Source organism: Oncorhynchus tshawytscha, unplaced genomic scaffold (genome assembly GCF_018296145.1).
Source record: "Oncorhynchus tshawytscha isolate Ot180627B unplaced genomic scaffold, Otsh_v2.0 Un_contig_15452_pilon_pilon, whole genome shotgun sequence".
NCBI lineage: Eukaryota > Metazoa > Chordata > Actinopteri > Salmoniformes > Salmonidae > Oncorhynchus > Oncorhynchus tshawytscha.
This window is the reverse complement of record NW_024608506.1, coordinates 1-16,490: the sequence shown is the minus strand read 5'-3', so window position 1 is coordinate 16,490 and position 16,490 is coordinate 1. Positions and strand designations below refer to the sequence as shown.

At 48.0% G+C, this 16,490-nt stretch overlaps 2 protein-coding genes and 1 pseudogene across 2 annotated transcripts; 2 read left to right on the top strand and 1 right to left on the bottom strand.

The window, feature by feature from the left end:
- Nucleotides 1-389: 389 nt before the first annotated feature.
- On the top strand, nucleotides 390-4,769 carry LOC121843577 (ethylmalonyl-CoA decarboxylase-like). Its single transcript, XM_042313307.1, has 5 exons — nucleotides 390-544; nucleotides 1,964-2,106; nucleotides 3,359-3,411; nucleotides 3,505-3,585; nucleotides 3,769-4,769. The coding sequence occupies exons 1-5, from the start codon at nucleotides 529-531 to the stop codon at nucleotides 4,181-4,183; spliced, it is 708 nt and encodes a 235-aa protein (XP_042169241.1). The 5' UTR covers nucleotides 390-528; the 3' UTR covers nucleotides 4,184-4,769.
- A 401-nt stretch (nucleotides 4,770-5,170) lies between these two features.
- Nucleotides 5,171-10,726, bottom strand: LOC112239353 (60S ribosomal protein L30-like). Its single transcript, XM_042313306.1, has 4 exons — nucleotides 10,547-10,726; nucleotides 8,775-8,920; nucleotides 5,479-5,609; nucleotides 5,171-5,289 (listed from the first exon to the last, which is right to left on the bottom strand). The coding sequence occupies exons 1-4, from the start codon at nucleotides 10,565-10,567 to the stop codon at nucleotides 5,237-5,239; spliced, it is 351 nt and encodes a 116-aa protein (XP_042169240.1). The 5' UTR covers nucleotides 10,568-10,726; the 3' UTR covers nucleotides 5,171-5,236.
- A 2,212-nt stretch (nucleotides 10,727-12,938) lies between these two features.
- On the top strand, nucleotides 12,939-16,343 carry LOC121843578 (annotated as a pseudogene).
- The last annotated feature ends 147 nt before the right edge of the window (nucleotides 16,344-16,490 follow it).

The following is a 16,490-nucleotide window of genomic DNA, read 5'->3' as shown; positions in this document are numbered from 1 at the left end:
ATGCGTAGATCTCTTAGTTGGGACCGGACGCATGCCCTTGGACCTGAGCTAGTGTCTAACTGCCTCAGTTAGCACAGACAGAGGACTATTATGGACTGGTAACTGCACACATACGGCCTAGCAACCAACTCTGGCCAACTGTTTTACAGTTCAATAACAGTGCCGATTCCTCTGTTTCCCTCTCCTTTTGTTTCTCTCTCTCCTCCTCTTCCTCAGTCCCTCTCCTGTCTGTTTCTGTCCCTCCATCCTTCTCTCCTACCTTCCCTGGTAGCAGCATGGTTCTGTCTGCAGCCAGGCAGCACCTCCTCGGGGCATTCGGCTTGGTGCCTGGGGGCAGCACCTCTCAGGGGAGTCGGCTTGGTGCCTGGGGGCAGCACCTCCTCGGGGATTGGATCAGTTTACACCGATGCCAAGGGGTTCCAGGAGAAGGAGATCAGAGAGAAACTCCAAGCTTTCCCTGGGGGATCTATAGACCTTGTCAAACAGGAGTCGGGCATCGCTGTACTGACCGTCAACAACCCTGCTCGCATGAACGCTTTCTCTGGTATGGAAGCACTGTCTAATGTTATATTTATTAATTGATCCGAGTGTTGCTCTTTGCTGACCTGCAATTCAGACTAAATATCACTCCGATTCTCTTTGGTTTTCTCTTCACCAAACGGAGTGAAATATATTTCAGTTTATATTTCCCGACTCTTTGTTTCTCCTGAGAATGACAGTGGAACTAAGGGGGCTGGTGCTCAACGAACTGGGTTGTGTTGAGTATGGACACACTGTAGCAAAACGTTTGCAACAGATGACCAAAAAAAAACGTGTTTATTTGGATCTCCATTAGCTTTTGCAGCAGCTGCTCATCCTGGGAGGTCCACAAAAAGAACACAAAACATGACAACAGAACACTGATACACTGATGGACAAGGACTTACAATTACAAACCATTTAACAATACAACAAAACACTGTGTGTTTGTTTGTGTCCCCTCACAGTCTCCGCCGTTCCATGAAATGTTGTTTAATGTTTTTTTTTTTTTTTTTTTAAAAGGTCATTTTGCTGTTCGCTTGAGTAATTGGGAGATGGGAGTTACATGCGATCATGGCTCTGTGTAATACTGTGCGTTGCCGTGAATTCAGTTTGGACTTGGGGACTGTGAAGGACCCCTGGTGGCATGTCTTGTGGGGTATGTATGAATGTCTGAAGAGACCCCTGATGGCATGTCTTGTGGGGTATATATGGGTGTCTGAAGAGACCCTGGTGGCATGTCTTGTGGGTATGTACGGGTGTCTGAAGAGACCCCTGCTGGCATGTCTTGTGGGGTATGTACGGGTGTCTGAAGAGACCCCTGGTGGCATGTCTTGTGGGGTATGTACAGGTGTCTGAAGAGACCCTGGTGGCATGTCTTGTGGGGTATGTCTTGGTGCCTGAAGAGACCCCTGGTGGCATGTCTTGTGGGGTGTGTATGGGTGTCTGAAGAGACCCTGGTGGCATGTCTTGTGGGGTATGTATGGGTGTCTGAAGAGACCCTGGTGTCATGTCTTGTGGGGTATGTATGGGTGTCTGAAGAGAACCCTGGTGGCATGTCTTGTGGGTATGTATGAATGTCTGAAGAGACCCTGATGGCATGTCTTGTGGGGTTTGTATGAATGTCTGAAGAGACCCCCGATGGCATGTCTTGTGGGGTATGTATGAATGTCTGAAGAGACCCCGATGGCATGTCTTGTGGGGTATGTATGGTGTCTGAAGAGACCCTGGTGGCATGTCTGGTGGGGTATGTATGGGTGTCTGAGCTGAATGTTATTTGATTATGCAGACTATCTAGAATTTTCATCACATGAAAACTAGAAGAGAAGCAGTTCTTCTCTCGTCAATCCTCCACCTCATATTGAACATGTTCATGTTTTACCTCCGTGTTTCACTCAGGTTCAAAACGTTTTATCTCTACTGAACACTACCCTGTTTTCTCCAGGTTCCATGATGGTGGAGCTGGAGGAGAGGGTGTCCCAGCTAGAGGAGTGGACGGAGGGCAAAGGTCTCATCATCCAGGGGGCTGCTGGGACATTCTGCTCTGGGTCAGATCTCAACGCAGTCAGGGCTATATCCAACCCTCAGGTCAGTCCTCAATATTGTCAGAGATATATCCAATCCTCAGGTCAGTCATCAACGCAGTCAGAGATATATCCAACCCTCGGGTCAGTCCTCAATGTTGTCATAGATATATCCAACCCTCAGGTCAGTCCTCAATGTTGTCAGAGATATATCCAACCTCAGGTCAGTCCTCAATGTTGTCAGAGATATATCCAACCCTGGGGTCAGTCCTCAATGTTGTCAGAGAAATATCCAACCCTCGGGTCAGTCCTCAATGTTGTCAGAGATTTTTCCAACCCTCAAGTCAGTCCTCAATGTTGTCAGAGATATATCCAACCCTCAGGTCAGTCCTCAATGTTGTCAGAGATATATCCAACCCTCAGGTCAGTCCTCAATGTTGTCAGAGATATATCCAACCTCAGGTCAGTCCTCAATGTTGTCAGAGATATATCCAACCCTCGGGTCAGTCCTCAATGTTGTCAGAGATATATTCAACCCTCAGGTCAGTCCTCAATGTTGTCAGAGATTTTTCAAACCCTCAGGTCAGTCCTCAATGTTGTCAAGATATATCCAACCCTCAGGTCAGTCCTCAATGTTGTCAGAGATTTTCAAACCCTCAGGTCAGTCCTCAATGTTGTCAAGATATATCCAACCCTCAGGTCAGTCCTCAATGTTGTCAGAGATATATCCAACCCTCAGGTCAGTCCTCAATGTTGTCAGAGATTTTCAAACCCTCAGGTCAGTCCTCAATGTTGTCAGAGATATATCCAACCCTCAGGTCAGTCCTCAATGTTGTCAGAGATATATTCAACCCTCGGGTCAGTCCTCAATGTTGTCAGAGATATATCCAACCCTCAGGTCAGTCCTCAATGTTGTCAGAGATATATCCAACCCTCAGGTCAGTCTCTGAGGTTCTCTCTCAGTGAACCATTTTTATTCAGTCACATTGTATTGGGGCACTCCTACTTCCATCCAATCTGACTTCCTAAACCACGTGTCAAACTCATTCCACAGAGGGCCGAGTGTCTGAGTGTGCTTCTTTAAGTCCTTGGTTGATGAATTAAGGTCACTAATTAGTCAGGAAGTCCCCTCACCTGGTTGTCTAGGTCTTAATTGAAAGGAACCCCCCTCCCCCTCCACCAGAGCTACAGACAACAGAGGTAACAACAGAGAACACGTGGGTTAGTGTGGCACAGAGCATCTGGTATGACACTACCAGGCCCTCCATGGAATGAGTTGGACCTCCTGGTCTAAAACGATGCGTCTTGTCTTTCAGGATGGGATGAAGATGTGTACGTTCATGCAGAATGCCCTGACCAGACTACTGAGGTAGTTACACTACCCTCTGTGGTAGGAAGTTCTAGATTGGCGTGTCATACCAGATGCTCTGTGCCACACTAACCCACGTGTTCTCTGTTGAAGGTTACCTCTGTTGTCTGTAGCTCTGGTGGAAGGGAACGCACTGGGGGGAGGAGCTGAACTCACTACTGCCTGTGACTTTAGGTACAGTAACGTGACTCACTGTCCATAGATATCACCATTGTGTTTATTAACTTTAGGCCTACATCCAGATAGTGGAGACAGGTAGAGTTCACAATAAAAAGTCATTTTCTAGAAATATCCAAAAAACAAATCCACCAAGTTTCCAATCTCTAAAAAACCAACGTCCCGGTCTCTCCCTGCTAGGTTGATGGCGCCGGGCAGTGTGATCCAGTTTGTCCATAAACACATGGGTCTGGTCCCTGGTTGGGGCGGTGCAGCTAGATTGGTACGCATCGTAGGCGGCCAGAACGCCCTGAAGATGCTGGGTGGCGCTTTGAAAATAGACCCAGAGATGGGGCTTCAGATTGGGCTTGCGGACGGGGTCCTGGAAGGTTCCCTGGCTGGGTCTGGAGCCAATGCCCTCCTGGAGGCAGAGCAGTGGTTGGGATGCTACACCACGGGTCCAGCCCCGGTCATCAGAGCCATAAAGAGCGTGGTGGTGTCTGGGAGAGAGCTGCCCCTGGAGGTGGCCCTGAGGACTGAGAGGGACGTGTTCGGGACAGTGTGGGGAGGACCGGCTAACCTACAGGCTCTGGCCACTAAGGCCAAACACAAGTGAATTAACTAATCTTGTGATTACATTGTAGCCCGTCCTAATGTTCTGGAGAAACCTAGAACGTCTGGAGTGGAAGTTGTGAACCAACCCACACTGAGACTGAACTGGAACATTAGGATGGGCTGTAGAGGGTCTGAACTCAACCAGAACTAGTGTATTCATTCTGACGATTCTGTTGCTAAAAAAAAAAAAAGTATCTTAAAAACAGAAGCAAACGAATCCTACTTGTATTTGTCCAATAGCAACTATAGTTTTAGTTGGGAAATGTTTTGAACCCATCAGGCAGAATGAATACATCCCTGGACTGTGCTCTGGGAGTTTGACAGTGCCCAATGACAGATTTATATTGCTGTGTTGTGAGTGACCACTAACAATCTATTATTTCAGTGAAGGAATTGTTGTTGACTGTTGGGACAATTATATGGGCCCATCTAAAAGTGGTGATGTAATATGTATCAGTGGAGAGTCCGATACACTAGTTGTGAAGATGGTATTGTGCCTTTTGACCTTTGTGGGTCTACTACAGTCCATTAACACCAGGGGTGACTGAGCACCAGGGGTGACTGAGCGCCAGGGGGTGACCGAGCGCCAGGGGACCCAACGTGACCCAACGCCAGGGGGTGACCCAACGCCAGGGGGGTGACCCAACGCCAGGGGGTGACCCAACGCCAGGGGGTGACCCAACACCAGGGGGTGACCCAACGCCAGGGGGTGACCCAACAACGGGGGGTGACCCAACGCCAGGGGGTGACCCAACGCCAGAGGGGTGTCCCAACGCCAGGGGGTGACCCAACGCCAGGGGGTGACCCAACACCAGGGGGTGACCCAACACCAGGGGGTGACCCAACGCCAGGGGGGGTGACCCAACACAATGCAAGCTTGATGTAGAAAAACCCCACAAGTGCCCACATTTCTTAGTCTCTTCCACAATGTCTTCCATTGTACGACAATCACATGTCAATGACTAAACATATGACAAAAACAACTGGGACATCTTGAAGTCGATTTATTTATACCAAAATACATCTACAGAGAAACGGAAGTGAAGCAACTAGACTACTTCTCCCCCTGTGGCTGATCAGGCATACTCCTGATGATGTCTGAATCACCTGTGGATGATTAGAAAATAATCATAAGTTACATTCTAGAAACCAGTAGTGAGAGAATAACAGTTTACACACACACACACACACACACACACACACACACACACCACACACACACACCACACACACACACACACGTGACAGCGTTGTCACATTTGTCCCAATTTCATGGAAGATTTCAAACAAACTCACCAGGGTCAATGATGGCCAGGGTACAGACTCTGAAGTACTTTCCACAGGCCGTGCCAAGCTCTATGTTGTTCCCACTGTAGTGGTGGACCCCAGTCTTAGCCAGCATCGCATAGTACTCGATCTCTGATTTCCTACCGGGAGAAGAGTTCAAGTCACTTTTAGGGTGGGTTCACTTTAGTTCAATATCAGTGCTGAGCCCAGTCACTATTAGGGTGGGTTCACTTTAGTTCAATATCAGTGCTGACTGAGCCCAGTCACTTTTAGGGTGGGTTCACTTTAGTTCAATATCAATGCTGAGCCCAGTCACTTTTAGGGTGGGTTCACTTTAGTTCAATATCAGTGCTGAGCCCAGTCACTTTTAGGGTGGGTTCACTTTAGTTCAATATCAGTGCTGAGCCCAGTCACTTTTAGGGTGGGTTCACTTTAGTTCAATATCAGTGCTGAGCGCAGTCACTTTTAGGGTGGGTTCACTCTAGTTCAATATCAGTGCTGAGCGCAGTCACTTTTAGGGTGGGTTCACTTTAGTTCAATATCAGTGCTGAGCCCAGTCACTTTTAGGGTGGGTTCACTTTAGTTCAATATCAGTGCTGAGCCCAGTCACTTTTAGGGTGGATTCACTCTAGTTCAATATCAGTGCTGAGCACAGTCACTATTAGGGTGGGTTCACTTTAGTTCAATATCAGTGCTGAGCCCAGTCACTTTTAGGGTGGGTTCACTTTAGTTCAATATCAGTGCTGAGCCCAGTCACTTTTAGGGTGGGTTCACTTTAGTTCAATATCAGTGCTGAGCCCAGTCACTTTTAGGGTGGGTTCACTCTAGTTCAATATCAGTGCTGAGCCCAGTCACTTTTAGGGTGGGTTCACTTTAGTTCAATATCAGTGTTGAGCCCAGTCACTTTTAGGGTGGATTCACTTTAGTTCAATATCAGTGCTGAGCCCAGTCACTTTTAGGGTGGGTTCACTCTAGTTCAATATCAGTGCTGAGCGCAGTCACTTTTAGGGTGGGTTCACTTTAGTTCAATATCAGTGCTGAACCCAGTCACTTTTAGGGTGGGTTCACTTTAGTTCAATATCAGTGCTGAGCCCAGTCACTTTTAGGGTGGGTTCACTTTAGTTCAATATCAGTGCTGAGCCCAGTCACTTTTAGGGTGGGTTCACTTTAGTTCAATATCAGTGCTGAGCCCAGTCACTTTTAGGGTGGGTTCACTTTAGTTCAATATCAGTGCTGAGCCCAGTCACTTTTAGGGTGGATTCACTCTAGTTCAATATCAGTGCTGAGCCCAGTCACTTTTAGGGTGGGTTCACTTTAGTTCAATATCAGTGCTGAGCAGGACTGCGTAATCTTCCCTGAGGGAAAGAGGTTTCTGCACCAGCCAAGTAGTAGCACACCTGATTTCAAATAATCAAGTCAATTTAAATCAATTCATCAGGCCCTAATCTATAGATTTCACACAACTGTGAACACAGAGATATGAATCTGTTGGTCACAGACACCTTATCAACAAAAAAAAGGTAAGGCCGTATCTGATGTGACAAACCATTTACCTCATGCAGTGTGACATATCTCCTTCACATAGAGTTAATCAGGCTGTTGATTGTGTGTGGCCTGTGGAATGTTGTCCCACTCTAATTCAAATGGCTGTGTTGAAGTTGCTAGATATTGGCGGGAACTGGGACACAGTCGTACACGTGGATCCAGAGTGGAGGAGCGTATGCAGGCCATGGAAGCACCGGACATTTCCAGCCTTCCGGGAATTGTGTCCAGATTTCTTGCGACATGGGGGTCGCCATTCATCGTCGTGCTGAAACAATGGGGCCTCGGGATCTCATCATCTACATCCCTGTGTATTCAAATCGCCATAGTGTTTGTTGTCCGTAGCTTATGCCCCATACTATAACCCCACCTCCACCACGAGGCACTCTGTTCACAACGTCGACATCAGAAAACCGCTTGACCACACAACAACGACAAATGCACCGGGTACAGTTGGAACCGGGGATTCATCCGTTTAGAGCGCACTTCTTCAGCGTGTCATTGGCCATTGAAGGTGACCATTTGCCCACTGAAGTCGGGTTACGACGCCAAACTGCATTCAGGTAAAGACCCTGGTGAGGACGACAAGCACGGAAACTTAGACGAGCTTCCCTGAGACGCTTTCTGACAGTTTGTGTAGACATTCTTCATTTGTGCCAAACCCACAGTTTAATCAGCTATCCGGGTGATTGGTCTCAGACGACCCTCTCAGGTGAAGAAGCCAGATGTGTAATCACGCCGGCCCAGGGCGTCCACCTGGTCGGTTGGGCCTGGTTTACGCGTGGTCGGTTGGGCCTGGTTTACGCGTGGTCGGTTGGGCCTGGTTTACGCGTGGTCGATTGGGCCTGGTTTACGCGTGGTCGGTTGGGCCTGGTTTCGTGGTCGGTTGGGCCTGGTTTGGTGGTCGGTTGGGCCTGGTTTAACATGTGGTCGGTTGGGCCTGGCTCCATCAAAACGGTGGGCATTGTGGGCCTGGTTTACGGTGGGCCTGGTTTTACGGTGGTCGGTTGCCTGGTTTATGCGTGGTCGGTTGGGCCTGGTTTATGTGGTCGGTTGGGCCTGGTTTACGCGTGGTCGCTTGTACTTCTCTGGCAACAGCTCTGGTGGACATTCCTGCAGTAAACATGCCAATTTGCATGCTCCATCAAAACATCGGTGGCATTGTGTGACAAAACTGCACATTTTAGAGTGTCTTTTATTGTCCCCTCCCAGCACAACGTGTACCTTTATAATTTTATTTTACCTTTATTTAACTAGGCAAGTCAGTTAAGAACAAATTCTTATTTTCAATGACGGCCTAACCAGTGGGTTAACTGCCTGTTCAGGGGCAGAACGACAGATTGTCAGCTCGGGGGTTTGAACTTGCAACCTTCCGGTTACTAGTCCAACGCTCTAACCACTAGGCTACCGCCTCTAACCACTAGGCTACCTTGTACCTTGTCAGCTCAGGGGTTTGAACTTGCAACCTTCCGGTTACTAGTCCAACGCTCTAACCACTAGGCTACCCTGCCGCCTCTAACCACTAGGCTACCCTGCCGCCTCTAACCACTAGGCTACCCTGCCGCCTCTAACCACTAGGCTACCCTGCCGCCTCTAACCACTAGGCTACCCTGCCGCCTCTAACCACTAGGCTACCCTGCCGCCTCTAACCACTAGGCTACCCTGCCGCCTCTAACCACTAGGCTACCCTGCCGCCTCTACACTCTAACCACTAGGCTAACACTTCACATGTTGCGTTTATATTTTTGGATCAGTGTAGTTACCTGAGAGCAGGTGTGTTGTTGGCCAGGATGACCAGCTTGGCTTTGCCCTGGCGGATCATCCTCTGAGTCTGTTTGTAGCCCAGTACGTATTTACCACTCTTCATCACCAGCTGAAGACGAGAGTTGATGGACTCCAGGGACTTTTTCTGGGGAGAGAAACTGATTAGAGACCAACTGTCGGAAAGTTGGCCTTCTGACAGTCGGGCTGCTTTTAGCCCAGGACTGCATAAATAGGCTCCCGAGTGGCGCAGCGGTCTAAGGCACTGCATCTCAGTGGTAGAGGCGTCACTACAGACCCTGGTTCAGCGGTCTGAGACACTGCATCTCAGTGCTAGAGGCGTCACTACAGACCCTGGTTCAGAGGTCTAAGACACTGCATCTCAGTGCTAGAGGCGTCACTACAGACCCTGGTTCAGCGGTCTGAGACACTGCATCTCAGTGCTAGAGGCGTCACTACAGACCCTGGTTCAGAGGTCTAAGACACTGCATCTCAGTGCTAGAGGCGTCACTACAGACCCTGGTTCAGCGGTCTAAGACACTGCATCTCACTGTCACTACAGACCCTGGTTCGATTCCAGGCTGTATCACAACCTGCTGTGAATGGAAGTCCCATAGGGCGACACACAATTGTCCCAACTTCGTCCAGGGTAGGCCATCATTGTAAATAAGAATTTGTTCTTAATTTACTTAGTTAAATAAAAAGGTTAACTATTTTTTTTTAAATGACAGAACACAATCCATGTGTAACAGTATAGCTTCCGTCCCTCTCCTCGCACCCACCAGGGATCCTCTGCACACATCAACCACAGTCACTCACGAAGCATCGTTACCCATCGCGCCACAAAAGCCACGGCCCTTGTAGCTCAAGGGGAACAACTACTTCAAGGTCTCAAAGCGAGTGACGTCACTGATTGAAACGCTATTAGCGCGCACCACCGCTAACTAGCTAGCCATTTCACATCGGTTACCCATGCATCATGGCATGTCAATATAGACCAGGCGAGGGCCCGGCTTCACAAAAGCATCTTACGACTAACTTCATCGTTAGAACCTTCGTATGAGCAATGTTAAAAACCTCCGAGCCGTTTCCTAAAACCAGCACAACTAAAGTTGTACTTAAACGCGAGTTATTTATCGACTGCCGCAGACCACTCGTAGAAAAAGCGAAGTGCGTCGTTGCCTGCGTTTTTCCCCTTACTGCGTCACTTTATACACAGAAGATCTCGCTAAACACAGAATCCAGATGTGGATCGGTCTCTGTGTGACCGTCGATAACTTCACAACGAAGTTGACTACAAATACACAGTTGCCAATGTCTTAAAATGAAAACCGCGACGACTACATTAAAGTGAATAGCCTGCATACGGTCTATACTACACAGGCCTACATATTTCAATGATATCTAAGTCAATTTAATGTTCATTTCAATGGGGTTTCATTTTACTATTTGGTCCAATGTATTTGAACGGAGAACGCTTACCGGAGAATGAACGCTGCCTTTAATTACACATTCCGCAACGACGCATCTACCGAACGTTGTCATAACATGCGTTTCCCGAAACACCACATCTACCGACCTAGGAAAGATGCATCGTAGACACTCGTAAGCCTAAAAGTTCCTTCGCTAACCCGAAAGCGGACACTGCTTGGTCACTCAACACTGGGATAAATGAACGATTTGAAAATAACATTTACCCCATCACCGATTAAGTTTAAGGATGTGCGCAAACATTTATATGATAAATGAACGATTTTTCCAATCTCAAACTCACAGTTTTCTTAGTGGCCACCATGTCTGCAGTTTAGATGTTACTAGCCAACCTAAACGAGGGTATAACATGCAAGAATGAGTGATTACAATCTTGTGTTGACATCAACCGGGAGAGTTTCGCTAAACGCACAGCAATCTACACTGTCCGGTAAATTGAAAGAAAGAAGGAGAATTTACCTCCCAGACTACAGTGCGTGTGTTTGGGAAAACAAAGCATCGCGAGAAGTGGAAAACAAAGCGAGAAGTGGAGTAAGAGAATTGCACCAGATTTGAAAACATCTCAGTCCTAAACACACGCAGTTCATGAGGAGGACGAGACTACAGTGCGTGTGTTTGGGAAAACAAAGCATCGCGAGAAGTGGAGCGAGACGTGGAGTGAGAGACTTGCACCAGATTTGAAAAACATCTCAGTCCTAAACACACGCAGTTCATGAGGAGGACGAGACTACAGTGCGTGTGTTTGGGAAAACAAAGCATCGCGAGAAGTGGAGCGAGAGACTTGCACCAGATTTGAAAACATCTCAGTCCTAAACACACGCAGTTCATGAGGAGGACGAGGAGACTGTCGTCTGGGTACAACACGATATAGCTCTTTGCAATGTCCGACATTTTGCCTTTTGGCTAGAAGTTTAGTAAACAACACTTCGACACGGATTAACTTTCTTTCTGAAACAATAACTAGGTAAGTAAGGTTTACTAGTTTTCTACGTAACGTTAACGTCTGTCTCAGGCTTGTGTATATATGTTACATTTTTAGTATGTATTTCAAGGTGAGTTGCTAACATTTAGTATATTAACTTTCAGCTAGTAATCCAATTGTTTAACAAGCAAAGCTAACTAGTAATAATACAACAAACAATGGACTCTGACATTGCCATCACATTCTGAAATTGCAACTGCTTTTTAACATTTTTGTTTTTGAAGCCAGCCAGTCAGCTAGCCAGCTAGCCAGCCAGTCAGCCAGCCAGCCAGTCAGCCAGCCAGTCAGCCAGCCAGCCAGCCAACCAGCCAGTCAGCCAGCCAGCCAGCCAGTCCAGCTAGCCAGTCAGCCAGTCAGCCAGTCAGTCAGCCAGCCAGCCAGTCAGCCAGCCAGCCAGCCAGCCAGTCAGCCAGCCACCAGCCAGTCAGCCAGCCAGTCAGTCAGCCAGCCTCAGCCAGCCAGTCAGCCAGTTCAGTTAGCCAGCCAGCCAGTCAGTCAGCCAGTCAGCCAGTCAGCCAGCCAGTCAGCCAGCCAGTCAGCCAGTCAGTCAGTCAGCCAACCAGCCAGTCAGCTAGCCTTTCAGTCAGCCAGTCAGTCAGCCAGCCAGTTTCAGTCAGCCAACTAGTTAGTCAGCCAGCCAGTCAGTCAGTCAGTCAGCCAGTCAGTCAGCCAGTCAGCCAGCCAGTCAGTCAGCCAACTAGCCAGTCAGCCAGTCAGTCAGTCAGTCAGTCAGTCAGTCAGCCAACTAGCCAGTCAGCCAGCCAGTCAGCCAACAGCCAGTCAGTCAGTCAGCCAGCCAACCTTTCAGTCAGCCAACTGGCCAGCGGGCTAATGGGTCTCTAGGGAGAGAGAAGGAGCCAGTGTCCCCAGCCTCAGGCGAGGGTTTTTTGGCGGTCGCAGTGCAGTTTTGAGCGGGCGCCTGGGAGCCATGGAGACATCCACCCGGAACAGTTGAAAACCCCCAAAACGACGGTTCATCAACAGCATAGCAACTGCCGAGCTGTTGTCACTGTCGTCGACTGCTAGTTAGCTTCTGGTTGTTTGTTTTGATCCACTTGGAAGGTTTAAAGTAACTACTCTCATAACCTGTTAACTATTGACCACTTTTTAAAAATTGTATTTAAAAAAAAATAATTATAGCTGAAGTCAGCTAGATATATTTGTATTTACCAAAATTGAGTACAGTTTACATTTTGTTTAATTTGAGATAACTAGCTAGCTACATGAATTAACTTAGAGCTAACGTTAGCTAGCTAGCTAGTTTTACAACAAAAGTGACCTAATCCTTTTTGTCTTAACTGCATTGTTTTTCCAATGTCTTCTCACAGATCAGTTTGAAACACCAGACCTGTCAACCTGGTGAAATATTTGTGTTTCTACATCTGAAAGGGAGTATGGAGCACTGTCTCAAACCAGATGTCAATTTCCACAACCTCAAAGACCTGCAATGTGGAGCTTGTCAGGACAGCGGATACCTGGACAGTGGCTACAGCTCTAAAATTGAGAGCGGAGAGGATTTTGACCTCTCAAAGTGTTTATCTTCTGATGGTTATCACGAAACGCCTAAAGAGAATGTTTCACAGAGATGCGAACCTCTGTCACCCAGAAAGAACAGACGACAAGCGGGCGTCAGAAGTCCACAGAGAGACGCCTTGAAGGAGCAGCCGGTAAAGAACGGCTGGTGTGAAACTCTAAACTATCCAGGAGAGAGCCGTTGCTGAGAAGACGTCTCCTCGTGTCTAAGACTGCAGACGAAACAGAAACGCCACGCACTAAAAAGACTGACTCGTCATCCAATGAGAGAACTGAACACGGCTCAAATGTGGTCTTTGACTCGCCGGATGCCTTTACGATTGGAGCTTTGGCTTCAAGCACTTTAAATCCAGAAGACGTGCTTCTGTCCGGCAGGAAACTGCGCCTCCTCTTCTCTCTTGTAAAAACCTCGACACTCGAAGATGGTAAATGCAACATGGCCAATGTCACTCTCTTTGAGAGAAAGGTGTCTGCTACGTCGCTCTCAGATGTAGACCCGGAAGAGAGCGTCGGTCCCTCAGACCTCCTTACCACAGAGATGCTGGAGACCCCACGCTATAGCAGATTAACACCCTCGGCCAAAGACAACTTCCAGACTCCTGTCAACAACGACGTAGCAGCTAACCTCTTGGACAGCCTGAGTGTCCTGAGCACCCCTACTCCTAAATACCACTTTGACACCCCTTCCTCCACCCCTACTCGTAAACTCTACGACCGCTCTATGTCTGAGGACAGCGGCTTCAGCTCCTTGGCTCTGGATAAATCTCAGGACTCCACGGTAGACAATGATGGTTCCTTCCAGGAGCTGCTGCTGTTGTCGTCGGGTAGCTCCAGGTGCAAGGAGACCCCCAGCAGGCTGGCTGAGATGATGATGATGAAGAGGAGGTAGGCCAGATAGCTTTTTGACTTCCATTGAACGCCCTAGAACAGTGTTTTTCATCTCCAATCGTTGAGTACCCTCAACAGTATATACAAATGTGTGCTGTTTGGGGGGGGTGAGAAAGTTGAGTTGTGAAACATTGCTGTAGAATGTTTTTAGTGTTGTATGTTTATGGTGTTTTTGTAGCTAATAATTGTAATATTTAATAATTTTAGTTGTACTTGGTGTAATTCAGTTTGTTGCTTGCTGCTGTTTTTTAAAAGTTATTTATGATCATCAAATTATGATCATCAGGTCCAGACTGGAGCGCCAGCGTCGCCTCTCCACTCTCCGAGAGGGGGGTTCCCAGTCTGAGGGGGACCGGGACGTGAGGAACCTGGCAGCCCACAGAACTCATCGCAGAGAGAAGAAGAACCTCGTATCCCAGGAACATCTGGAGCGCAGCTTCTTCAAGGAGGATGACGACAGTGACGTCTTCCCGGATGTGACGCCGCCAAAAACAACAACCACCGCTAAGCTAGAGGACCTGTCCTTCACGCCGGCCCTGCAGATGGTCCGGGCCCTGTCCCAGAGGACATCCAGGATGTTGCTGGAGCGCACCAGTCTGGAGGAACTGCTGAGGGTCTCTGAGAAGGAGGCCTTCAGGACCACCATGCCCTGGCTGGGCTGATCGGCAGGAAGATGGGCCTGGGAAAGGTAGACATCTTTACCGAGCTGAAGAAGAAGAATCTCAGACACATACTGGCTAAGATTCTCAATCAGCTGTCCTCTGAAGATGTCTATAGGTGAGGATTTTAATACAGTATCTCCAGAAAGTACTCATACCCCTTCACTTATTCCACATTTTGTTGTTTTACAGCCTGAATAAAATAAATGGATTAAATGTATGTTTTTGTTCCCTTACAATACACCATAATGACAGTGAAAACATTTTTAATAGAAATTGTAGCAAATTTATTGAGAATTTTGGTCGGACGGCCAGCTCTAGACAGAGTCTGGGTAGTTCAGATCTAACCTGTCAACTCTGATCTAACCTGTCAACTCTGGGACCCTCATATAGACAGGTGTGTTTCTCTCTAAATCAATGTCCAAACTATTGAATTGGATACAGGTGGACTCCAATCGAGTTGTAGCGACGTCTCGCGGGTGATCGAAGGAAATCGTGATGCACCCGAGCCCAATTTGGAGTGTCATAACAAAGGGGCTCTGAATAATTAACTAAATAAGATTTCTGTATTTCATTTTGATTAAAATGTGTGGACGGATTCAAAACATGCTTTCAACTCTGTCATTTTGTTGAGGGGTATTGTGTGCAAATGGGTGAGAAACAATAACATTTTTGAATTCGGGGCTGTAACAAAACAAGTGGAATAAGACAAGGGCTATATGAATACTCTCTGAAAGGTGTGTGTGTGTGTGTGTGTGTGTGTGTGTGTGTGTGTGTGTGTGTGTGTGTACACAAACATATATGTGTAATCACACTCTTGCTATAACATTCTATTACCACGTCATTGTCATGACATTGGTGGGTGTGTTCGTTCTCCTGGTCTACAGGGTCGGTCAGGTTTCCCGGAGCTGGGATGAGATCATAGTTCAGAACAAGATGTCCAGCCGCAGGAGGAGACACTACCTGATGGACGTCAAGGCCTCTCTGGAGGTGAGGTTGTCTCCTGTAACCGGCTTTCAGCATTGATCTAGAAAAGCACTTTGTCTGGGGTCACTATTATTAGTGTCTCAGTAGGAGTGCTGATCTAGGATCAGGTCCCATTTGTCCATGTAGTCTTATTCATTAGGATGAGGTCCATCAGTCTTATTCATTAGGATCTAGGATCAGGTCCCATCTGTCCATGTAGTCTTTGCCAGGATCAGGTCCGTGTAGTCAGTAGGGTCTAGGATCAGGTCCGTGTAGTCAGTAGGGTCTAGGATCAGGTCCGTGTATGGTCTAGGATCAGGTCCGTGTAGGTCTTTGCCAGGGTCAGGTCCGTCTAGGATCAGGTCCGTGTATGGTCTAGGATCAGGGTGTATGGTCTAGGATCAGGTCCGTGTAGGTCTAGGATCAGGTCCGTGTATGGTCTAGGATCAGGTCCGTGTATGGTCTAGGATCAGGTCCGTGTAGGGTCTAGGATCAGGTCCGTGTAGGGTCTAGGATCAGGTCCGTGTGGGTCTAGGATCAGGTCCGTGTAGGGTCTAGGATCAGGTCCGTGTAGGGTCTAGGATCAGGTCCGTGTAGGGTCTAGGATCAGGTCCGTGTAGGGTCTAGGATCAGGTCCGTGTAGGGTCTAGGATCGGGTCCGTGTAGGGTCTAGGATCGGGTCCGTCTAGGATCAGGTCCGTGTCGTCTTAGCCAGTAGGGTCTAAATGACAAACTGATCCTAGATCACCACTCCTACTGAGGCTCTTTATGAATACAGCTCCAGTCAGATGTTCTATATATATTTAATACAGGGCTACTTTCACCAACACTGTGTGTGTGTGTGTGTGTGTGTGTGTGTGCAGCTTGGCAGTGCAGTCCATGTCCCTGATGCAGAGACCAGGTTGACCCTGCCGAGCCGGTCTGTCCTGAAGTCAGTCCAGGCCCAGTCCAGGACCCCCAGTACCAGCATCCGTGGTACCCCCCAGTCAGGAACGGGCACTTCAACCCCCGTCCAGCACAACTCAGCCAGCAAACAGGACCTGTTCCTACAGGTGAGTCCCCCGTGTCATGTTATGTGGCCTCGTTTCAAATGTATATTTTTTTTTAATAAAAATAAAGTCATTAGTTTATGGCCGCGATGACTTAAAACAGCATTGAAACAACACATCCAACTAACGTCGCTATTTTAATGATGCCTC